Genomic DNA, 24,380 nt, shown 5'->3' with positions numbered 1-24,380 from the left:
TTATAAATATACAATTATTAAAAACGGTATATAGTTTTGTATTAATTAAACAAGTCGTTATCGATTAACGCACGTAGCACACAGTAGCGGTAATACAGCTACACTGCCAACTGTAAACTGACATGATGTGGTGATTTTTTCTATTATATCATATTATGTATGATTTTGATGACCATGAAGTTACGCGTACGTTACTAAATATGTTTATATAATTTTTGGACGCACATTTTGAGATTTATTAAAACATTATCGTAAGCCGAATCTGTGACTCATATTTCTTCTTAAGTCCATAAATAGAGATTTGTTTGAGTAAAACGCTTAATTGGATACTAAAAAAAATAATTGATTGTTCATTATTAATAATATTCAGTCTGTTTGAAATTTTATGATTTTTTATTGTAATGTTTACAAGGGAAATTATAACTGTAAAATGTACATATAATAGATTTTATCTTCCGTATTCATATGAATCAGTAAACTGTATTCGCGCTTATTAGCCGTTACGAACATGACAATGAATCTATTTTAATATGCTTTATAAGCACATCTAAATGATGATGTTTGTAATAGAACTCATGTATTATTAATTATCCTCAACGCGTATGTAAAGCGAATTACAAAAGTATAATTACGAAAGAGATTTTAATTTGGTATAGTTGAAATTGATAAATTAACTTATTTTATTTCGCTTACTGTGTGCGACGAATTAATTTATTTTTAAGGTACATTAATGACCGACGAACGTTTTTTCAAAGACATATATTTCATGACACTAATTGAGAAAGGGGGAAGGGATGGTGATATTTACGAAATTCATGTTTATCAAAAAATAAAATTCCTTAACATTTTATATTTTTATTAGGTCACTAGTACATAATCTGCTGAAAGACGACTTAATAACTCGTATAATAAAGTAAGAGATATTTTTTATACTAACATTAATTAACTGTGATTGTCAAGCAATATGTTTGTGATACATTAAAATGGTTTAAGTAAATTTTGAGTTGATACAAACAGAAAACGATAATGTCCTTAATTTATAATAAAATTTGTATAACAGTTTACAGTAAAGGTAAAGCCTTTTAGGTTAATCAAATGCTATTAAATTTCAAGTTTCTTAGTGTTATCAAGTTTGAAGTTCAATAAATTTCAATAACAAAACAATAGTTCCATGATTCATTTATCTTGAGCGAAAAAGCGGATATTTTATAGAAAACGTCAAAGCTTTCAAATTTAAAAAATATCATTTATTGAATAATTCTTTACCTTATTTATCCCACGGCTCACTTTTTTTTAGTATCAACGTAGACATATCATAAATCATAGCACTATAGCTAAATAACATTTATATTAGTGGTTTTCTTTAAAAATATATTAAATTTTATATCACGACACCAAAAGTCCATTTCTTCTTTAACGGCATAACTCCATGGGAGTAACTTTTAATCGTTCAGCCAGAGCGGAGCTAGACTTTATCTGCTGCTCGACGTAGGAGACCGTGCCGCTCGCATCAGTCAGTTGTGCTGCTTCCTTCTCTTTGTCCCCGGGCGCTAACACTGGCAGCTTTTCATCCGCCTAAAAACGAGCATCATAAAATAATATAAAACTAACTTCTATCAAAAACAGTTGTTATGCCATTTGGAACCAAACAGTGTTCAATACAAACAATGCCAAGGTTATTGAGATTAATGATATAACGTAAAGGAAGAGAACTAATTTGAAAGGCTTTTACAGCACGCCTTCCTCCATCATCAGTACTTGTTGGAATATATAAGTATGAATTCAATACTCAAGTTTAGAGAAACTAACTAAACTTAGTACCCAATAAATGATATAACGGCAATTCTAAACATTCCAAAATATTACTTCCAAACTAAAAGATCTTGACTTTGATTATATTTTAATGAATTTTTATAATTGAAGTTTACTTACAAAAACTCTGTACGCGAAATAGTTAAGTTAGTAAACATTAGGGAAATGCAATGATTTAATGTAATTACCGGATCCAAATTCCTCCAATGCGTCATACAATCCGCAAGCCTGTCTTTAAAGCCAGGCGCGAAGTTCTCGAAGTTGACTGCAACGAAGCAGTGTCCAATGTTGGATGATCCGCCCTCGCCGCTGTGGGACCACGAGCGGATGTGGTGCCCGTAGTTTGAACCTGGGACAAGAAGGGCTCAACCTAATTACACACATTACACAATGTGTGCATTCGCTAGCTTTGACTCTTGCAAAAGGGGCCATGACGTGTAACTTGATACTTATATATATAACATAATATTATACTTTGATTTTCATGTTTTAAATATATAACCTTATCCATAATCGCTATCTAATAGTGGGAATTTTATCAGTAATTTTGGTGAATCAAAATACAGGTTTGTTGGTTGTAAATAATATAAACATTGTACAATATTCATTTATACTTATACTTATATAACTCATGTAATCAGTAGGTAAATAAATACGTTTAGGTCAAAAATAAATGTTGTTCTGGAACGGTTTAGTATGAATGATGAAATTAATCATCTACAAATGAAAAATAATTTTCGTTCTAAAAACTTTTTAGCCACAAAGTATTTTCCGGACAAAATAAAAATTATATCGTAAAGTCAAAAACATTGAAACATCTATTTATTCTTAGAGTCTGATAGTAAAACGATATTAAAACATCACTTTTAAGTAATTATATAATCGATAGTTTCAAACGCACCTGACGAGATACCGCAGAAGAGTTCTACCATGGCGGCCAAACCGTAGCCTTTGTATCCTGAGGTTTCTTCCCTACCACCTAGCGGGAACAAACATCCCGTGTTGAAAGCCTAAAAATAAATGTACGTTATTTTTAGTCGTAATTGCTAGCATTGATATATATTTTAATTTTTTCTATTGCACATCATTCATTCATTGTTCTCAATCCGCCCATTTAATTTTTTTATGTTTAAAATTTGTCATTTAGTTTATTTTGTTTATTTGAGCATTGCGAACATTCAATTAATGTTTTGATCAACTTCCATGGTGATTTTTGTATGTAACGAGTATACTCAGCACAAGTTAACTATACTCAACTTACTCAGCACAAGTTAACTCACTCTACATGTGAAGTATTTAACAACAGCAATTGAAAAATCCCATGTTCAAAGAGTGCGATGAAATTGTTATTATACAATGTTACATAAAATGGTTTTTAAAACGGCATGTAGAATGTAACAAATTGTATTTATCAACAAACGTGCTAAAAGAAAAGTTGTTTCGTAAAATACTAATACAAAGACACTTACAAGTTCAGCGTCTTGTGTTTCTTTGCCGTCAGGACCCTGAGCCCAACCATTTGGCAACGTCTCACCTTTCCGCCTTTTCATTTCTATCTGAGAAAAATTAAATTTTTAATGCTATATGGAAACTTTTTGAAACTGTTTAACGTCTGACAACAATTTTAATAATTTGGAAATATAAATAAAAAGTATTTTATATTTACACATTTATAAAATAATGATAGATGATCATTGTTTTATTGAGAAATTAATGAAATAAAAAGATGAGTTGTCCGAGGGTGAAGACTCATTACCAATCAAACCCGTAACTTCAACTTGGTTGTTTTGTTTATTAACAAATTCTTTATATTTCAATGTAAACACACATTACTGAACTTGTAGTGTTTAGAAAAATCTTTATTCCTTTAAGCTTTCACACATTTTCTTTTTTATAATGGCCAAGTTTCTAAGAAAAAATATGAATAAAATATAATTGAAATACAACGAGTACTTTTTGGTAATGCGCTCACGAATACAGATAAATAAAAAAATAAAACACTGAATATAAAAAATACAACCTTTCCCACGGCAACAGCTGTGGTGGCCATGTCCAGGTAAAAGGTCTCTCCATCAGCTCCGGGCGCCACAACAGACAACGGGTTAGTACCGAGAGCAGACTGAAACAGTATAAAACATTATTATTTCCTAGCAATAAAATATATTAAACATTTCGTCATCAAGATCAAAAGACAAGTAATTTATATGGAAAGAAATATGTACGAAAATGCAGCAGAAATTCCAATGACCTCATACTATATGCTATAATTACCATTAAGATTAAAAGAAAAAATGGATTGTTAATGGGTACCTTTTTGCTTCGCGTTGGTGCTAGTAGCGGGGATGTATTTGTGAATGCCATGCCAATTAAGCCCTGATCTGCAGCCTTTTTTGCCCAGAAACCCGCCATGCCATTATGATTTGATGCTATTGAAATAACACATGTGAAACGTTATTATTATATGAAAACTGATCTCCGAAATAGTTATGCCCATAGTTTTTCATTACTCTTCTTAAAATATAACATATGAATCATAATTTATAGATACGGTACATCTATTTGTAGGAATTCTTAAAAAATTTTGACTATGTATCGCATGTCGCATTACAGTGTGACGCGAATTAAGGATAAGGTTAAATGCACCTGTTACATAAGCAAACGCAAATCGCTCGTGACCGATCGTACCCATTAGCTGATAATGTTTTGATAAAAATAAATGAAAATCGATATAATTCAATGACTGTAATAACTACTACACCTAGTTCAAAACATGAATTTATACACCGAATGACTGTATTTATTATAGTAAGCAGATCATTATTGTGAATAAAACAGTTTTTAAAAGAAAAATTAATCTTGATTATTTTCGTCATTAATTTACTCACATACATCATTATCTACCTTTAACAGTTACCCATCCGACGCCTGTCTGTTTTGCTTTCTCAATAGCGATGTCCATTGCAAAATGACTGACTGTGGCCCCCAGAACATTTTGGGCATCAACCCACGCCGTCGACGGGCTCTGCTTTAAGATCTTTGGCTGATTGTTGGGTTGACAGCCACCGCCTAAGATATCATTGACGTAATATTCTGAAAAATAATAGTTTTGAGAATAAAACCGATTGCCTATTTAAACGATTATGCCTGAGTCGTAATGTTTTCCCTAATGAGTCTTGGGTAATATTTAACCATTATTTTATATGATATTTCAAGATGTATATATAATATATTTATAATGTTACTTGACTATCGATATTTCAATTACAATAAAATATAAGATATATAATATGATTGTAAAATTGAAAGTGTTTGAACCTACCTATTAATTTCTATATTTAAAATCTTATCTTATGACTACACAGTGCTTGTGTTGCTATTTAATATTTAATGATTTCAATATGTACGATTACGAACCTAATCTGTTAAGTCCGTGGCTCGGATGTCCAAGTCGATCGGCTTCCAGTAATAATTCTGCTTGTTGGTGTGCAGGATAAGCACGAGCTCCCGCGGCTTTTAAGCAATCAGTCATAAAACGAAGCGCCTCTGAAGTAGCGACTTTACCCATTGTGATTTATTGTATTGAAAAAGTTCCTTATCCTAAAAAGTTTTTAACTCCTTAATATACTGGTAAAACAATGACTTATCTATTCTAAATATTTCTTTCAAACTTCAAGAAGACTATCTTGTGGAGGCCACGCGACGTCTTAATGTAGCATTAGAAGATATATAATTATACATAATCTTTTCATTAGTAAGATCTCCTACTTTTTTTATAAATAATTAAAAAGTTTTATAAATATATAATTAAATTTATATAACTGTATTATTTTTATTACTCAATTGAAACAACATAAACATTTTAATTTTGTATTTGTTACAAGAAACAAATGTGACGAGAGATCAAAATTTAAATTTTCTAATGTTAGTGTGTTTATTTGTATATAAATTGCCTCTTGTATAGTTCAGGGTCAAACGCTATTTATACCTAAATATAAACGTATAATAATAATAAAGGGTTTTTGCTTTAACTAATTGATTTTGTGCATAATCTTTATGTAGTTACACTCAATAATATTACGTCTTTTATCAAACAGGTGCAGTGTCAAGAAAGTTGAACGACCTAAAGTTTTAAACGTCTCAAAAATAATATCTGCCATGACGTCTAACGCAACAGTTTTCCGCAATTCTGTCAATATTGAGTACAAGCACTTTAACAACAATATGAAATAACACTTTTATGCTTACCAAATGAATTGTGTGAAGTGAAAACAAACATTAACAATCTATTATGAGTTAAGAGCGTCTCCCCCACGGAGCTGTACTGAACCGACTAATGGAAATAGTGGTTTGTGAAATGAATGACGTAACACGCATTTCTTGCGGCTTGCCGGCTGGCGCCTATTACACTAGTACAAATGACAGAACAAGTTGTCAGCCGTCACGATGGACTATGTTTGTTATGTATAAACATACCAAATATTTGTTTATGCAATTCTGATAACAGTAGGCTAAGTACTGATTGGAATTTGAACCGTCGACCTTAATGCCTTGTACATGTACACTGTTCATATATTATACAGTGATAAACTGTCCTTGAATATAATTAATTATCTTTCTGGTTTATGATAAGGCAAATATGCATTGCTTGTCAATTATAATTTAAGATAATAATATTCCAAATTGTGTATAATTAGCTTGCTATTCAGAGAGACCTAATGACAAGCTTGGCTATAGGTCGCCCCTTGATGAACACGGTCCTCGAACGAAAGAGAGTCCAGGTCTAGGGAAATGGTCCAACATAATTCTTCTTTATTCATCAATATTAAGTTAAATGTAGTGATTAAAGTATTTAGAACAATTCTATGACTGGAGTTTGGATATGTCTATATTATGTCAGGAAGGATAATTGCTGTCAAGTTACTGACGATTTGAAGACATGCTGAATCTCAGTGCACATGTATATCTCAGGGGATTTACTTGTATTTATGGGTGACCACAATTGAGTAACATCGAAATCGATTCTAGGTTTTGTTATTTCCGTCAATTTACACACAGAAAACTTCAACGATCACGACGGCAGGTAAATCGCAATTGATTTCTAAGCTGTCTGTGGTGACAACTTCGTTCTAGCCTATGGTGTTACCCAACCAGGTTTATAGATCCTTAATTTTGAAAATAGTAGTAGAGTTGAGACTTGCGTTCAGCACTAAAAGTGTTCCTAAACACAATAATGCGTAATTATACATAGGTTTTAGTTATTACATAGCGATCTAGCGTGTAAATGAATAAACAAAATTGTTTTTATTATAATCGAATCGGAGGAGTTCTTCTAACATGATCTTTTCCCTCAATGGACTGAAACCACTGAGAACGTGAAGCTATGGCTGTTTGCTTGGATATCATACAGGACTTCAAAAGGAGCGAGCATTTGCCTTCTATCAAAGTCTTCCGCTGACCAGCCGAGGAATGATGCAGTTGGGTGGCTAACTTTACTATTTAGTGGACAATAAAAATGGTTTTTAAGATTCTTTGTCAATGACCTTTTAAATATTGCGTTATTATAGTTTTGTTGTCGTTTTGAATTTAATATTTAAGTTTGTTAACGTTTTAAAGCCCACGCACACAGAGAACGTCAGGAGTTCCGAGGTCTGGGTTCAGCGTTAATTAGAATATACCGAGTCTATAACAACAACGCACACATAGGGCAGTCTGACCGCGGCGGTCAAAGCAGAACGTCGCTTTCCAAGAGTTCTTTTCCCGCCAAGACAGGGAACGCCTGGAACGCCGCGATGTCTAAATTTGCAAACACGGAAAAGTTGATTGAATTGGTTAGGGAAAGGAGTTTATTACACGATTTAAGTAATATAGACTATAATCACTTGTTAATAATAATTATATTTCCATATAAGAATTATATATTAATATAATAAATTATTATTATTATATTACAATCATTGATGTCAGTCTAATATTACTGAATTCGCCTTGTTCTTCTCGCGTTGTGTTAATTAGGTGTACGGTGCACCCAATACTTCCTTTTCTTTTTAGAAGCTGCTGAACTCCACATGTTTTTTTGTGACATCTTGCATGTGCAAACACCCAAAAATAAAACGCGAGAATTTGAACGCAGCTTATGTGCGCTGGAACTCTTGGACGGTCAACGGTCACTAGAACGCAGAATTCTGACCGCTCTCTGTGTGCGCGGGCTCATAATGTCGGTCAAAGTTAATTTACCCTAAAATTTAACAATCCTGCTCCAGATAGACCTCTTAAAATATATCATGTAATGGCCTTGTGATAAACTCAACTACTAACCAAAGATCTCCGAAAAATTCCAAGCTTACAGCAAAAACGAAAATCGTTTCAAAAACATAGCATAACGACGTTACGTTAACAAATAACTTGAAATTTGAAGATCAAATAAGATATGCAAAATTTAGGAAAACAAATGATAATCAACAAGTTACTTTTAATTTCCAGTTTCACTACTGTTTTCTATATTTTCTGCGTACTTTTATCATAGTATACATACGAGTCTCTGGTAGTCTTAGTGGCTTGATATATGTTATACCTAATTTAAAATTCCTAATTTAATAATTATATGTGCCACAAGTACATCATTTAAGTCCTAATGATCATTTCTCTGTAATTGGAGCAAGTAAATATGACATGACAGCCAATATCGCTTAAAATTAATGCAGACAAATGCCAGGTTATTGCTATTGATACTTCGTGTATAAGGAGAAGGGCTGCACGAATTTATCTGTATAAACATAATGGGAGGGGGGGGGGGGTATAGGCTATATTTGAGTTTACAGCCAGAACTGGACGTCAAAGATGAATAGTGATTGTAAGTGAAGTGACAATAGGTACAAAGTGCACTATGGTGGTTGGAAGTCGATGGTTATAAGAGTGTAGAGGATATGGAGGTTGAAACACGTTAACTGATAATGCAAGACTGAGTCTGGATTGTTCAGCAAATTTCTGAAATCGTCTAGATAGTTTTAATATGTAAACCTGATAATAATCTGATCGATAAAGATTAAAGAATGTTTTAGAAAAAACTAGAATGATCCATAAGTTTTTGGAAAGTTCTGGGAAGTTCTAGACTGATACGGGAAATTATAAAATAAACGTTGGGTTCTGGTTTAATAAGATTGAATTCAGAATATTATAGAATGACCTAGAATAGTGTAAATAGCTTTGAAATACAAATCAGCATTCTAATTGGTCAAAAATATGCTGTATAGTTTCAGAGACTTAAAGCATCCTAAAAATGTAACATTCACAAATAACTGTAAAATTGAAAATGACCAAGCGAAGCGGATATTTACAGATAATTTGTAACATGTATTGCCAAAAATCTAAATATAGGTTGTCTAGACCTAATAAAACTTGGAAATGCTAAGCATTTGCGGGTTGGATATAGGGTACTCCTGCGTAGCGGACAATACTCGCGTCTTCACTATAGGGTTCTAAAATTCATACGTGAAGCGATTAGTCTTTCGGATGTAGTAATCAAGATTTCTTTCCTGCGGGTTAGATTAATAAGTAGAACATATATGACATGTAAAAAGTATTTCACTTGTTTTGTAAGTAGCTATTATAGTTATTATAGTCATGAACCGATTCGTTACATTACATCATATTATCCAAATTTAAGTGGTCCACATTTAATAAGTACGATAGCGGTTGAGGAAATAAAAATTGCTATGAAAAGAAAAATAGGCGCTTAATTTGCTTAAATATAATACGTGTCATGAAAAAAGTTAAATATTTACTAGGAAAAACCTGAACAATAAACCTTATTTATAATTTACATAAAGACAGACAAAGACACTAGACAATTAGGGACCTCTTTCAATAGGCGATAAGTTAGTAAAGGACTGTCTGGCTTTATTCTAAAAAAATTACTGCACTAAGAAGGAATTTCAAAGTATATAGTAATGCTTGAAGGGGTATATGTACTTTACTTACGTTTAAATAGAATTCTACAAGATTTTTAGACCATGTTCAGATCATTATTCATGGAGTTTTGTTGCAAAACATGTTACAACTTAAAAGGTAGTTTTAATTTTAATACATATGATTAAATCATGACCTTAAACGTAACAATACATTTTAGGAATCAGAGTACGAGCTTGTCTGTGGTAAGTCCTTATACTTAAGTAATTTATATTATAAAAAACTTTATTCATTATATAATTTTTCGTTAAAAAGTGTGGAGTAAAGTTTACAGTTTTTCAGTATCCGAATTTAATTTTGGATTTACCTTGACAACAATTTTTTCAAATTGACACATCTTTAAAGATTTAGATTGAACAAAAACAAATCTGAAGTTTTATGATATATGTATAAGTTGCAAGATATTAATTCTTCTCGCGCCGGGCAAAAAGAATTATAGAAAGATAGATGTGAGTTTGACGTCCCTGTCTGTGTGTGCGTGTGAGTGTGAGTGTGTTCAAAATGTTATAAGGTAGTTTTAACTCGTGATTCTCTCTCTATAGTCGTGTCCTCACGGATGAGGGACTTGATCATGGCGGGTTGTCCTTGCCACCATGGCTCTCTAGGAGTTATTCTAAGGAACTCTATTCAGGTGGATATTGGCTATTCTGAGCCAGATGGATATTGGCTATTCTGAGCCAGGGGGATATTGGCCTGCATTTTCTTCCCCGGGTACCTCCTCAAATGCATCGGTCCATCGCATTGGCATACGCGATTCTCTCCTCTTCCCCTCCATGCGGCCAGTGAATATTACTTTCCCTACACTGTTTCATCCACTTCTGGCCACATGCCTGAAGTAAGTGAGAGTCCGTTGTGTATAGATGGAGGCTAGTTTCATGCTGATTTTAAACAAGTTGAGGATAGACTCATTGTTGCGGCGTTTCGTCCATGATATTCGAAGCATTCTTCGCTACCACCACATTTCGAAGGCTCCTATCCTGCGACGAGTCCGAGTCTTCAGCGTCCAGGTTTTCGGGGCGTATAAAAAGATTCAGAAGACGAGCGTCTGTATTAGCATGATTTATGTATAGTGATGATGACCATGTTTCACCAAATAGTCTCGAGCCTCTTTACCAAAATTTTGGACATCTGTGATCTTCGGATAATCTCTTGGTCGCAGTCACAAACGTCATCGTCGATTAAGTGCTTAATATAATATTAAATTGACAATTTATGACGACGGTAGTTTAAAATTTAAAAATATCGACCCGTACATTGTTGCTTGACAATGTATGATTTATAAGTTAACTAGGTACCAGCCCCTGCTTAGCACGAGCTCTTTACGAGAAATATAAAATATCCTATTTAATTTCGAGAATTATTAAACTTATATTATGATAACTTTCAAATGGTACGCCCGACTTAAATTAATAAGAATTTGTACTGTATTTATATAAATAGCTTTTGCAATAAACGCTTTAGGAATCCCAATTTTTAAAAGTTGTAAAATGGATATAGTATGTTATCCTTAAGAGATAGACATATGCCATCGCGGACTTTTCAGTAGATCTATATAAAATACACAAATGCACCATATATTGTTTTGTTATTTCTCAAAGGGTTTTGGCAGTGCCTTCGTTGAAAGCTGACAGACGTCTAATTTTTTCTCGACATCTTCGACAAATATCGTTAATGACACACAAATCAATACAAAACCTAAACAAATAATATATTAAAACCTTTCTCGAGAAACACGCTATCGAGTGGTGAAAACCGCTTGAGAATTTGTGCAGTAGTTTTTCTGTTTATTTTGAACAGACAGACAGACAGAAGCGGCGGGGTACTTAATTTTATATTATGTATAGATAATATGAATAAAAGATATTTGCCTATGTTATCTATATTTACAATAGTAAGAATAGAATAAATTAACAATAACATGAACATTATCTCGTTAAAACACATTTTAGTAAATACATATTTATTTTAATAAATATTTTAAATACAATTAACTTGCAAGTCAACCACAAAAAAAATTGCAATCAATATTGTATTCGTCATAGTGAATCAAATCAAACAAAAAAATATCCGCTTCACGACTCAGTTTAAATTTCAAATAAAATCTTCTGTGCTGTGAAAATATTATTCATTATAATACATTTGTTTTAATAATTTTAAATGTTTTGGATGGACAGTAAGTGATCTTAAATTATTATATATATTTCTTATCAATACGATGTACATTGGTTAAAATGTTATCTAGAAATGTGACGCTATTTAGTAAGAAAAAAAGGATTATTTGTTATGAAAATAATATACAAAAAATATATGTATATATTATAATTTAAATGAAACTAATATATTTCGGATATACTACGCGAATTTTTATCATGGTTGCTGAAAAGTAATCGAAACGTCGGGATTATGTAGTTTTAAAATAATAAAATTTCGCGTAGTATATTCGCAATATATTAGTCTCATTTAAATGAATAAAACTCGCGACCGTCTTAGATCTCATTACGTATTATAATATTGTCATAATATTCATTACTTTAACTTACGTATTTGTATAGTAGAGCTACGAGCTCGTATAATTTCGACCTATACTTTTATATGTTACGTATTCGTTATCAAGTTATCTTCAATGTATAAACAATTAATTTAATCAGTTTTTGTCACACAACGACCTGAGAGATGCCAGTTACAGTTATAACAGTGAATAAATTCGTTTATAGTAATTAAATGTTAGTGTGAAAATATTACAAAGTAAGTAACAGAACTGAGAATTGTTAAATGCAATTAAAGAAGGAAGGAAGGCAATTTAAAAGTTTAATAAGAAGTCTTTACTGCCTTTGATTAGGTTCTTATGCTATTTTTTGCTTCCCTTTTTCCTTCGAACAGTCCGTGACGGATTATAAGGATTTAATAAAACAACTTCCCTAGCATCCCTGTAAGTCGGCTACCCTGTAATTAATCGTTGATGACGTTGGTTATAGCAGTTATAATTTTTTTAATTCTATTGTAACCGATTAATTTTTATATTTGAAACTAAATTATGTAATTAAAAATCTCTGATAACTTTATGTGGATTTTAAATGTTTCCGTTTACTCTACTCGTGTGCGTAAATAATTGTATCAATAATGAGTTCTAAGTAACTTGGTGATAAACAAAAAATGTGTAACCTCCTAGATCGATGAACAAAACCAAATAAATCTAAATAATTACCTAATTTGACAGACAAGAAACCTCTTTATATAAAAGTAGCAAATACTTTTCACATTCAGTTTACAAGGATAGATCTCTAAGAGTTGTTGTATTGATTAATCTAACTAAAATATATATAGATTTAAAAGTAATTCTATTTTTTTTTTAATAATTTATCGTTATTTCTGTTATACTACTTATATCAATAAGTGACAGTGAATTTAAACAGCATGTTTGGAATAATCCCATTATTATTTTTTTCAGTCATGCCGGAAGTTAAAATAGAAGAAGCGAAGAGATTTATGGTTGAAGCTTTGCGGGCTGCAGGAGCCCCTCTCAAAGAAGCCGAGGCTCATTCAGAACTACTCCTGCATGCTGATATCGTCGGACACTATAGCCATGGAATGAACAGACTAGGTAAGAATTGTATAAAGGCACTCCCTTAAATTACTATTTTATTTATAAAACATTTTTTCCTTCATAAAATCCCTCAAAAATACTACTGCTTTAAGGTAATGGACACATCCGAATAGTTTAATTTTTTTTATGGCAATAGGTACCTATGTTCATATGTTTAGTCCACTGATACTTTCCTATACTATATGATTATGTTTTTTGCTACGACATACTAAATTTCATTCATTTCAAATGACACTCTCATGTACTCAATATCACGAAAGTTTTAGAGAATATTCCAAAGTAGTTTCTTGACAAACCTCAATAAATTAATTCCAGAGCTCTACCTAAACGATATGAAGTCGGGTGTTTGTGATGCGAACGCCAAGCAGGTAATACTCAAGGAGACAGCTTCAACAGCCTGGGTCGATGGATGTAGAGCACTCGGGGCCACTGTTGGCAACTTCTGTATGAGCCTCGCCATCAAGAAATCTAAGGAGTGTGGTGTAGGAATAGTAGCGGTCAAAAGTGAGTATGGTTTACAAAAAACAATCGAATTGAAGTTCTTCATAATACATTAAAAATTTACTTCCAACCAAAAATGTTACTATGTAAGTTGATACGTAGATAAATAGTTGCTTGGAAGTTGCTTAACAAAGTAAATATTAAATGTATTAGAGGTAAATGATTTTTAATTATTACATGACATGTTCTTAAAAATTTAAGACTGTAATCACTATGGCATGGCGGGCTATTGGGCGCTAAGAGCTGAGAAGGAAGGTCTTATCGGAATGTCATTTACAAATTCATCTCCCGTCATGGTACCAACGAGAGCAAAAAAGGTATCCATCAAACAAATCGTAGAAAATAACATTACTTGACTTATTATAAGAAAATTATTTTAACAAAATTAATTAAAAAATTTATAACAACATAACAGACAAGAAGGCAAAGATTTTCATCAATGCCATTTTTAATGGCTTTTTTCTGTGCAGGGTGCATTAGGCACTAATCCAATAGCATTCGCGGCGCCTGCGTCAGGAGGTGATTCTCTCGTCGTGGACATGGCTAGCACCACTGCCGCTATGGGAAAGGTATTTATCAAATATATATTGTCCAAGTATCCAAATGTATAGATAATACTTACGGTACTTCAATGTTAAAATAAGTTTCTTTAAACAGATAGAAATGCAAATTCGTAAAGGAGATCCGATTCCAGAAGGTTGGGCTTTAGGTGCTGACGGTAAAACAACAACGGATCCGCAAGAGGTACATTTTTAAGATTTTTTTTTTTTTTAATATTGTAAATATATATACTTTGTTTTGAGAATTCATTCTAAATTCAATTTTTTTTATTGTATGATAATTAATTATTATATTAATTTCATTTTCAACGTATATGTTGTCATTCTAATTAATTGTCATTGTCATTTAAAAATGTTTTAATTTCGTACAGGCCTTCGACACAGGTCGTTTGTTGCCTCTCGGAGGTTTTGAGGCAACCAGCGGTTATAAGGGATATGCGCTGAGTGCAATGGTCGAGGTTCTATGCAGCGGACTGTCTGGTAAATAATAATGTTATTATTAAACAAATGACGTTTTTTAATTTATAATAAATTTTACGGTGCTCCATTTATATTTTAAAGAATAAAACCAGAATAAAATGTTTAAGCCTTTTAAACGATTCCGCGATATTCTGTAAGTCGCAAGTTTGAATCTTAATATTTTACTTATCCCAATTATTCATAAAAATATCGTAGAAAAATAAAATCTGATTTAAATTATTGACAATAAAATCTGCAGGATCCAACGCCGCATACAACGTCCCTCCGTGGACCCACACTCAGACGAAGTCTCCCAATCTCGGTCAATGCTTCGTGGCGCTCGACCCCTCGTGCTTCGCCCCCGGTTTTGGCGACCGACTTGGTCATTGTTTGAACCACTGGAGGGAGATGGAACCCGTGAGTTATAAAGAAGAAACGATTAGTTGTCACAAAGTAGAAACCGAAGCCATTAAGTAACTGGTATCTTATCCCGAAGATAAATATTCTTATGTAGAATTATAGTTACTTACTATCAAGATTATTTTATTATTTTTTTTTAATTTTGTAGTGAAAATTAAAACGGTGGCAGAGTTTTTTTATGTCGAAATTTTCATGCCGCAGATGGATCCCGCATCACCAGTTCTAGCACCGGGAGACAAGGAAAAAATAAACGCAAGTACAACATATGAAAGAGGCACCATTGTGTACCCACAGCAGCAGATAGACTCGTACGGAATAGTTGCCGAAAGAATGGGAATACGAGCGATGGAAATTCTTAACAGTTAAATGTCAATAAAACAATTAAATTTTAAATTTGTCTCAAAAATTCTATATTCTTTTTTTTTTGTCAATAAATCCTATTAATTTCAGTATCTGTTATAGAAAAATATATAATTAGATTTGTCTTGCATAATTAACAAAGATATTTTTTTGTCAACATTTTAATGTTTGTTAGGTACAAAGGGTACATCTTTTAGAGAAAATTGGGTGAGAACATTTTTTGTCATTTCTATTCAATGACAAAGTATATAAAATCTAATACGAAATGACTGAAAATTTTATGTTTATTTATACATATGTGTTTTTGAAATTTATTAAATTTTTATGAAAACGAAACTCCAATCCAGTAAACTGAACAGTAGTCAAACGTCAAAGATTCTTTAATAAAAACAGGTTACTACGGTCGTAGGGCGATAATTTTACGGAGTAAATGGCTCATGAAACAGAAATAAGGAATATAATAAGATGTTATATACAATAACCTTCAAACGAGTTTATATGGCCACAATAACACGACCTTACTGTAACAACCATAAATTGTTGATGACTTGTAAGCCACGATGTAAGGACTCGTATGAAAATTAAATCTTAATTGTTTAAACGTCAAAAATATTATGATAAAATCTTATTCGAGAGCTAGGCATATGACCAAGGACGTGCTGAAAAGGGAAGTAAAAAACGAAATAAAACGCATTGTAAGAAATAATTTATCTTTATTATTCCTTTTTAACGTCTCGAATTCTTTTCTAAGAAATCAAACTTGGCTTCACTTACATCGAAAAATACACAAATGATATATTGATACACAGATATAATACAACGTCATGTTGCAGACCAACTCACTGGTACGATAAGTTGCAAGCGTAACGCTTCCGCGGCGATTCATTTAAAATAATCGTCAGTCTATGAACGAACGAGATCATGCTAACATGTCTCGCACACTAACCTCTAACGGAGTCGCTTTGATAGTTATAAAACGAAAAAAAAGCAATTTAAATTACAAACATCCCCGATATCATAACCGACCAACTGCTCATCATACATTTTGTACATTTTTGTTGATTAATATTAATTTAAACAATATAATAGCGTGCCATTTATGTTCGTAGTCGATATATATTTTTGGTCACAAATCATATAATCAAAGAATTAGGCCCGTGTTGTCCACGTTATAGTGAGCGGTAGACAGGTACATGGTACATCGATTCATTAAAATCGTATTTTGAACCCTACATTCTGCTGTGTTGTCCTGATGATGGCTACTTATTTAAAATACAAACGACGCGGAGTCTTCCAATCTCTGCATATATTCGTGTACTTACAATAAACATAACTCGAACACAAGAACAAGCTAATAATTCGTCGTAGTTGCTGTGACATGAAATGCAAAATATGTTGACGGCGGCCGCCTCCGGGACTCGACTGGAAGACTGTTTAGTAACAGATAATAAAATCGGAACATTCTTTACTAATAGTTGAAACGACGTAAACTGCGCCTCCGCGAGTTCGACGGTGCTCCGTCCTTAACTACAGTGCAGTACACACGCACAGAAACGCTAATCCCTTGTATTCGATAATATTGGAGTATGATATTTACTTGATTGTTCACTAGAAGCCACACATCCATACGCACAGCGACATTTTAAAACACTTCACGACACTATGGGATGCTCTCTACGTTATAAATAGTCGTCACTAGCCCTAGTACTAGTGTCGAGACGGTACGATTTGTGCACGCTACAACTCGACGTTAAATCCGCCACATTCACATAATCTCCCAATCTATACTATTCACTTAATATATATATTAATGTAAAGTTAACGCCTACGTTTTATTCTCGTTTTGTGGAATGCTCTTTTATAAATAAAGATCTCATTAGACTGTATTCGAAATTTTTAAAAATATTCTCATGGGGCTCTAAACATCAGTACAATGCCCAGAAGGAAAATTCGATGTCTATATTACAATAACCGACGCTGAACACTAATATAGTAAGGAATTTACATATCATTCTAATATATACAGAACTAGTTTGTGCTCTCACTAGTCGACCTAAGGTAAGCTCCGTACGAGCTGACAGGAGTCCATGTTCAATCGTCCCTTAACTATTCACCATCTGATCGCCCACAAAACAGTCAGTCACACGACACGAGGTCCGGCTAACCTCTGAGTTCACTTTGTATCAAACAACGCACATCACATACACTCGGGTTCACTGGAGATCAGTCCGCGGCGACACACATTCCCGTATAGTTTTTGTCCGGTCACGTGGTCACCGTATAGTCCGGTACGTAGTTTGTATACGTCAGTTCCGGTCGCAGGCAGGCGAGTTTCGTCTCACGTGCGTCGATTCCTTTCGAATCCTCGGGATTGTGAGGTCGGCTGGGGACTTGTGAGCTTTCCTTTAGCTTTTTCTCATTTTGGCGGCGTCGGGAAGGAGTTGACTACCGCCTGGGTACTCGCCAGTACGGCTGCCGCTGGAACACACAATCTTCTATTAAACTCTTCACAACGTTACGTCCACATCCCGTTAGTATTGAAGAATGACATCTTTCTATTGGGATTAGTTAGACGTGTGCGGGGCTTGGCCGCTTATCGGCCGAATGCTATCGGGCCCCTGCAACCAAACACACGCCAACGTTAGACGGAAAGATGTATTCGGTACAAGACAAGCATTGTTGGAATGTATTGAGTGTTAAGAAGAATAGAGTCCAGATAATGCACAAGTCTTAATGTAGTGGTCACAAGCACATGCGTACTGGGGAACAATTGAATTGCAATCGGGATAGTGATATGATTCACATTGAATGTGAGTCATAAATTCAATAACAAACCATTGTAATGACATTATTAGAAATAACAGATATTAACTAGTCAATAAAAGAACATTAACTATTTTGAAAATTTTTATCATCAGCAAAATCCCAAAAAAATAAATAAGATTTTTAATTTTCCAATATCAACAATATTAATTAATTATTGTAAGAAATCGTGTGAAATATCAATTTCCCGATTGTGGGTAGATGTTAATTTGTTGTCGATGCTTACCAGGGAATGGCGGCGGGTATATCGGGTAGCCGAGTCCTACGTGCGTGTGGTGATGCGTGTGGACGTGGCGCTGCGGGGGCGGAGACCGAGGGGCGTCCTTGGGCGGCTCCGGCCGCGGCGGCTTGCCCTGAGGAGACTTCGCGTGTTCCTGCAGTTCGTGTATCTTGTGTGGCGGCGCGTGAGGCGCGTGCGGAGCGTGAGGGGCGTGAGGAGCGTGCGGCCCGTAGTACTGCGCCCCGTGGCCAGGTAGCAGTTCCAATTTAGCCGGTGCCCCCGGCCGAGACAGGTCCTCGGGCGCGTGATAGCGAGGCACGGTCCAGCCGCCGCCGAAGCCCGGCACTAGCATCGGGCTGAGTGGCGCGCGGTACACGGGGTCGAAGGGCAAAGCTCCGTAGTGCGGCGGTTGCATGTATGGCGGGAGATAGTACTGGGAGGTAGGGGGCGGAGGCGGACCTTGCGTCTCCGTCGTCGGCTTCTGGCCTTCCTGCTTCACCTGCAATACAAATCATAATGTTAGCTCATTAAAATTGAATAACTTAATAAAGAATGAAAAGGTCATCGACACCAGAAGGATTCAAATCTACGAACTCAGGAGTATAGCAACCAAGCCAACTAAAACGAGGTGTCCCAGAGGTCACAGGTCCCAATCCTGCTCGTATGAATTAATTTTCAATTTTATTTTTCAATTTCAATAGAAATCAGTTCGTCGAGATTAGAAACATAACAGGAAGTTAACTTATATTAAGAATATTATATTGTAGTGTATGATTCGATTTATATAAAGAAAAGTATACAAAATACTATTCGAAATATTTGGTAATGTCCAACTACGTTATCAGAGATTTAAATCCAGTTTTAATAAGTCCGATGCTTACTTTAACTTCCTCTTTGGGCTTGTCATCCTTGTCCTTGGGTTTGTGTGCTGGTTGAGGTCTCACTCCCCCCCCTGAGGCCGCGCCGGGACCCACCTGCTTCCCATCGCCACCTTCCTTACGACGTTGGTCGAGACTCATGTAATACCTACAAGATACAAGCAGAAAATTTTATTTCAGTAAACATTAATTTTTAAGATTACTTACTTATATTTCAGGGTGATGTAAATTAACATTAATAGTGTGATCAACGTCGGCTAACCTCCTTAATTCCTCTTCCCTCGCGTGCGGCGGTCGTTGGAAGGCGTAGGGTCCCATTTGAGCTTTCATTTCTATACTCTCTTTCAATATTTGATGGTTTTCATTCGGCCTCGACGGGTCCTTTGCGTCCGAGTTCCTCGACTGTTTACTCTTGTCTAACGGACTGGGAGTTGTTTTCGAACGATCTGATTCTTTGGATTTGTCATCTAGGGGTGCTCCAGGAGGGGGGCCGGATTCCACGTTGTAGGGAAAATTTGGGACATAGTTGTAGGGATAGAAGTGGGGAGGCAACACCTTCTGCGAACCACCTTCGGGTTTACCGTCCTAGAGTAATATTATAGAATATAGTACCAATTGTATCATCGTGTAGCTGATGTTTATGAGAAAATTTATTTTATTACCTTAAGGTCAGCTTTGGGGTCCTTTGACAGGTCTTCTTTCCCCTTATCCGTGGGAGGCGCGGTGGCAGGATGCGACGGCGGCAGGTATGGCGACTGTCCGTAGTACTGAAAACACCAAGATAATGATATGTTAAAATTAACTCCATGAAAGCGTTCTTGATGATATCATTACCATTAGTTACTACAATAAATACGATGACAATAATAGTAAATCTGAAAGTTAGTCCACTGTCTACTTTTGTCGACTTATCTACCCTTTCAAACAATTTTTATTATGCAACTATCGTAATCCAAATCTAATTGTAACTTATTCTCGGTGATCTCTCTTCAAGATGCTGTAATACGTATGAACATCCTTTATATTTTTCCAACTACTCTCCCACTAAGAAAGCTCTCTTGATGATATTTTGCTGCATACGTTTATGCCTATTATTATTTTTTAATTCCCTCTACCAAGAATTCGATCACGATGTAATTCAACACACCTGATGATAGACCGGGAAGGTTCTGTGTTCAGCGTCAGCGGCGCCCTCCGGGGGTGCCGCATCGTCGGATATGTCGGAGTAGGCGGGCGACCGCACGCCCGGGGTCGGGGAACGACGACGACGCTTCCCCGGCGACCCGTCTGGAGACTCCGTCGACTTTCGCTCCTCAGACGGCATTAGTGCCGACCGTGGCTTCACCTGCAAATAAATTATGGACACTTTAGTAAATTTAACTTATTGCAAGAACTGAAAGTTATCATTATGTTTTAACATTAAAGAAGTGTTCAACTAGAATTAAACATCCTATTATGTCCAATTCTACCGTAATTTTAAACCGAGATGCCATCAATAAGGTTTCGTTACTAAAAATCACAGATTGGAATGTTGGAACGAACTTAGTTGGTGAAGCAACTATAATGAGATATTTAGGGGTTGGTTCCTACGAATGTGTTTGTTCGAACTCTTTCATTTGAATTTGCATTTGACCATCCTTTATGGCGTCATATTGGAAATCTAGTTTTAATGACATTAATTCCTGATCGTTAACAGTCAAAATGTTTCATCATACAACCTTACGGTGTTTAAGAAAAAATCTAATATATTGAGCGTATCCGCTTTCTCTGATCACGCTTACCTTGAACTGTGTCAACTGTGTTGTCGGCTGTTGTGGAGGATGAGATTCTGGCGGGGGAGTACTCGGAGCGGAAGGTGTCGGCGGTCGCTCGTTCACTGGAGGAGGCTCCGGTGTCGACGCGAACTCCTCGAACCGGGGTTGTGGGGGTGATTCGACTGGTTCCGTTTTTTCCGGAGACTTTTCTGGTGACTTATCGCTCTTCTCTTCAGGTGACTTAGTGGGTGTAGGAGATTTCACCGGGGTCGCAGGGGTGGCCGGTTCTGAAGGCGGCCGCGCCGGTGACGCGGGCTCCGTTGCAGTCTCTTCTTGCTCTGAGCTGGAGCCGTCTTTGTCTTCTTCATCAGGTGACCCGTGTGCATGCGATCTGTGGTACTTCAAACCGTTCGCGTGCTTGTATTTCTTGGAGCAGTTCGGCTCTGGGCACTCGAGCAGCACCGGGTCAGGAGGTGGAGAGGATGTTGTGGGCGGTGGACGTTTCGCTTTGGGAGTGGGGGGTCTCTCCTCGGCATCGGAGTTCCGTTTTCTTTTGGAGTCCGGTCTTGGAGGTGTGAACGGTGTGGGTGAGGGCAGCGCCCGTCGTCCCTTGGCACCGCCGTTCCTTAATTTGCTATGGACCGAGGAACGCGTCTCTGTGAAGTTCGTCATGTCTGTGGGCGCGGCGCCGCGTCCGCGTTTCGCCCGCCCTTTTGGAGTCCGGGCGTCCAATTCTTCCGTAGGAGAATCGCAAAATCTTTAACAGAATTTTTTTCATAAATATAACAGACAGAAACGGTAACGTTTAATATTTAGAAAGGAATATATATGTAAGAAATGAAAATATTTTTTATAGTAAATGTACAATAAACTAACCGTGGCGGCGCCCAGTCGTGTCTCGTACAGTCCAACAGTGTCCCGACGTAAGTCTTCCCTCGCCACGTCACATTCACCACCAGTACTCCTGTGAATATGGTCAAAGATGTCGAAAAGTTCCAGTGACGGCAGACAAGCCGGTATAGGCGCAATCGAGTTATTCGCAAAGCGATCCAATTTATAACGGGACCGTTCATTAGCATAAAGGGTGAGAGTGCTCCTCCCATCTCTCATAGTTCCAGAAACGTGACTTTAGCGGCATATTTAGATTTTAGGAACGCGTTCAGAATCCCTCGCTTATCACGCTCGCGTGCTAACTTATGCAAATTTAATTAATCAATTTAATCCCCACGATATTCTACTCGTATTATTTGCTGTGTTTGCATAATTTAATAAATGTTAAAATAAAATTTTTAGTAGTCAAAAGCTTTTCTTCTAATATATACCTATTTTCTGTTATTCCAACTTAAGGGCATGCACTAAATGCACTTTCTACTAAACATGCAGATGTCTATTTATATAGTATACTATTAAAATAATCAAATCTGAGAACGGAGTACAATAATAAAATGAAAATCCGTGAAACAATAAATAAATAGCTTAATATAAACAACCAGTTACGATGACTCAGTGCTTATTATTTATAGTTTCACAGAACAATGAAACAAACATGTTATATTACCAAAAGCCATTGTGATTTATAAATACAACTATTAAAACTATTTTTTCGTAAAACATATTAATTAATCTTTAAATCGAAACCTCAACAAAACATAGTTGAAACACAAGAATAGTAACATACAACTATTACGTCACATGTTAAGGAGAAAAGTCGTGTGATAACTTAAATAGCTTTTTTATAAATTAAGACTAGTGGTAATTTTCATTTTCTTTCCTTCATAATGGAACAAAAATTTCCGGTATAAAGGAAAAATAAACTCTTAAATACAATAAATATAAAGAAGATCAAAGTTTTTACAACGTAAATAAAAGGATTATATAAACCGCTTTTTGTTCAAAAGTTTTCATCATTACGGTATTATTATCTCTTTCTTCTTATTAAAAAGAAACTAAAGTTTTAAAGAGCCGGAGCAGGAAAGCGGGAATATTAAAAAGCGGGCAGATGGTACTTCCGAGGCTAGAAATGTCGGACGCGCGCTTCCCTTTTATTATTAAGGGGTGAGTTTCACTCGTAAATTGTTAACATGGACGTTCAGTCACGGAAAAGTTAAATTAGACGAGCGGCCCTTTTGTTTGCGTGTGTGGGATTCGATTAGTACCCTTGTCACTAAAGCTTCACTAAGGGGCTTCGAGAGACGTTTTTATTTCACCAAGTACTCAACAAGAAACACGTCAATAAACATTAACTAACATAAGGTCAACTTAACCTTTCTTAAAGATCTTTAATACTTATCATTTTAATTATACAAAGTAATGTTCTGTGATTGAGATCGCTACGGCAGTACCAGGATAGCAGAGCTTAGTAATAGGTTCATTTAGGGTGCTAATTACACCCGGCCGTAATCAAGTGACTAATGGCTGTCGAGCGCCCGCTTTCACATTTAGCTGCTTTGGTCGTTCCTTTGATCTCCGTTTTAATCTCAGTGCAATAAAATTTATTTCTTTTATGGTAACTCCATTAATTTTAAATTTCTCGAAATATTTAACTTTTATATTATCTTATATTTTTATTATTTGACAAAATACCTTTGTTTTCTACTAGTGTAGTTCTAATCGGTTCAGTGAGTGCTTTGTTCTATCGCATACCTAGTTTGGTTTCAAACATTTATTAACACCCGTTCGACGTCAAAGCAAACTGTGTACTTAAAAGCTTGTCAACAAAACTTAATTAAAATTACCGCCTCCAGGCCACTTCACAGCGGTCGTGTACCTATATGTTATATAGGCTTTTGTACGAACATATATTTTTTAACGTTAATTACATTAAAAGGCTTTCCGATCTCTCATTAAGCAATATTAAACGAGGATAAAATCGGACTTCATACAAAAAAAAAAACCGGTCGTTAAAGTAATGTACAAATTGTAACCCTCGATTCTATTAGGATAAAATAAATAAACAATGGGGCGTGGATCTTCCCCAGTGAGTTGATACATTCAGAAATCTCTGGACAGATGTTGATTTATTAT

The 24,380-nt window shown here is 35.3% G+C and overlaps 4 protein-coding genes across 11 annotated transcripts in view; 1 reads left to right on the top strand and 3 right to left on the bottom strand.

Moving 5' to 3' along the window:
• LOC116771694 (probable beta-hexosaminidase fdl) overlaps positions 1 to 104 on the bottom strand; it is a 48,867-nt gene extending 48,763 nt beyond the window's left edge. Inside the window, exon 1 of the mRNA XM_061528343.1 lies at positions 74 to 104. The gene's annotated coding sequence lies outside the window, so the exon portion shown is untranslated. The remainder of the gene's footprint in view (positions 1 to 73) is intronic.
• Positions 105 to 839: 735 nt separating this feature from the next.
• On the bottom strand, positions 840 to 6,210 carry LOC116772070 (uncharacterized oxidoreductase YjmC-like). The gene is made up of 9 exons (XM_032664104.2): positions 6,058 to 6,210; positions 5,227 to 5,409; positions 4,714 to 4,902; positions 4,123 to 4,238; positions 3,833 to 3,931; positions 3,282 to 3,368; positions 2,714 to 2,822; positions 2,001 to 2,161; positions 840 to 1,575 (listed from the first exon to the last, which is right to left on the bottom strand). Exons 2-9 carry the CDS (start codon positions 5,375 to 5,377, stop codon positions 1,414 to 1,416), a joined length of 1,074 nt encoding a protein of 357 aa, XP_032519995.2. The 5' UTR covers positions 5,378 to 5,409; positions 6,058 to 6,210; the 3' UTR covers positions 840 to 1,413.
• Positions 6,211 to 6,595: 385 nt separating this feature from the next.
• Positions 6,596 to 15,727, top strand: LOC116771870 ((2R)-3-sulfolactate dehydrogenase (NADP(+))-like). Of its 4 annotated transcripts, none has more exons than XM_061528261.1 (9): positions 6,596 to 7,640; positions 13,226 to 13,378; positions 13,697 to 13,885; positions 14,084 to 14,199; positions 14,353 to 14,451; positions 14,540 to 14,626; positions 14,814 to 14,922; positions 15,161 to 15,318; positions 15,523 to 15,727. In XM_061528261.1, exons 2-9 carry the CDS (start codon positions 13,228 to 13,230, stop codon positions 15,685 to 15,687), a joined length of 1,074 nt encoding a protein of 357 aa, XP_061384245.1. In that variant the 5' UTR covers positions 6,596 to 7,640; positions 13,226 to 13,227; the 3' UTR covers positions 15,688 to 15,727. The 4 variants fall into 4 exon arrangements, with proteins under 4 accessions (XP_061384245.1, XP_061384244.1, XP_032519752.2 ...); XM_061528260.1 differs by lacking the exon at positions 6,596 to 7,640 and adding an exon at positions 8,626 to 8,662; XM_032663861.2 differs by lacking the exon at positions 6,596 to 7,640 and adding an exon at positions 9,626 to 9,962.
• Positions 15,728 to 17,639: 1,912 nt separating this feature from the next.
• LOC116771871 (zinc finger protein 608) overlaps positions 17,640 to 24,380 on the bottom strand; it is a 59,397-nt gene continuing 52,656 nt past the window's right edge. For 4 of the 5 annotated variants that reach the window (XM_061528255.1, XM_061528258.1, XM_061528257.1 and 1 more), the window contains exons 5-12: positions 22,233 to 22,320; positions 21,384 to 22,113; positions 20,750 to 20,947; positions 20,265 to 20,369; positions 19,865 to 20,187; positions 19,606 to 19,750; positions 18,731 to 19,223; positions 17,640 to 18,159 (exon numbers count right to left, since the gene is read on the bottom strand). In XM_061528255.1, coding sequence (XP_061384239.1) covers positions 18,098 to 18,159; positions 18,731 to 19,223; positions 19,606 to 19,750; positions 19,865 to 20,187; positions 20,265 to 20,369; positions 20,750 to 20,947; positions 21,384 to 22,113; positions 22,233 to 22,320 — 2,144 coding nt within the window. In that variant the 3' untranslated portion in view covers positions 17,640 to 18,097. Of the gene's footprint in view, positions 18,300 to 18,730; positions 19,224 to 19,605; positions 19,751 to 19,864; positions 20,188 to 20,264; positions 20,370 to 20,749; positions 20,948 to 21,383; positions 22,114 to 22,232; positions 22,321 to 24,380 lie in introns of all 5 variants that reach the window. The other variant, XM_061528259.1, reaches the window with a different exon arrangement.

The sequence above is a fragment of the Danaus plexippus genome, assembly GCF_018135715.1.
Source record: "Danaus plexippus chromosome 16 unlocalized genomic scaffold, MEX_DaPlex mxdp_31, whole genome shotgun sequence".
NCBI lineage: Eukaryota > Metazoa > Arthropoda > Insecta > Lepidoptera > Nymphalidae > Danaus > Danaus plexippus.
This window is presented reverse-complemented; position numbering and strand designations above follow the sequence as displayed.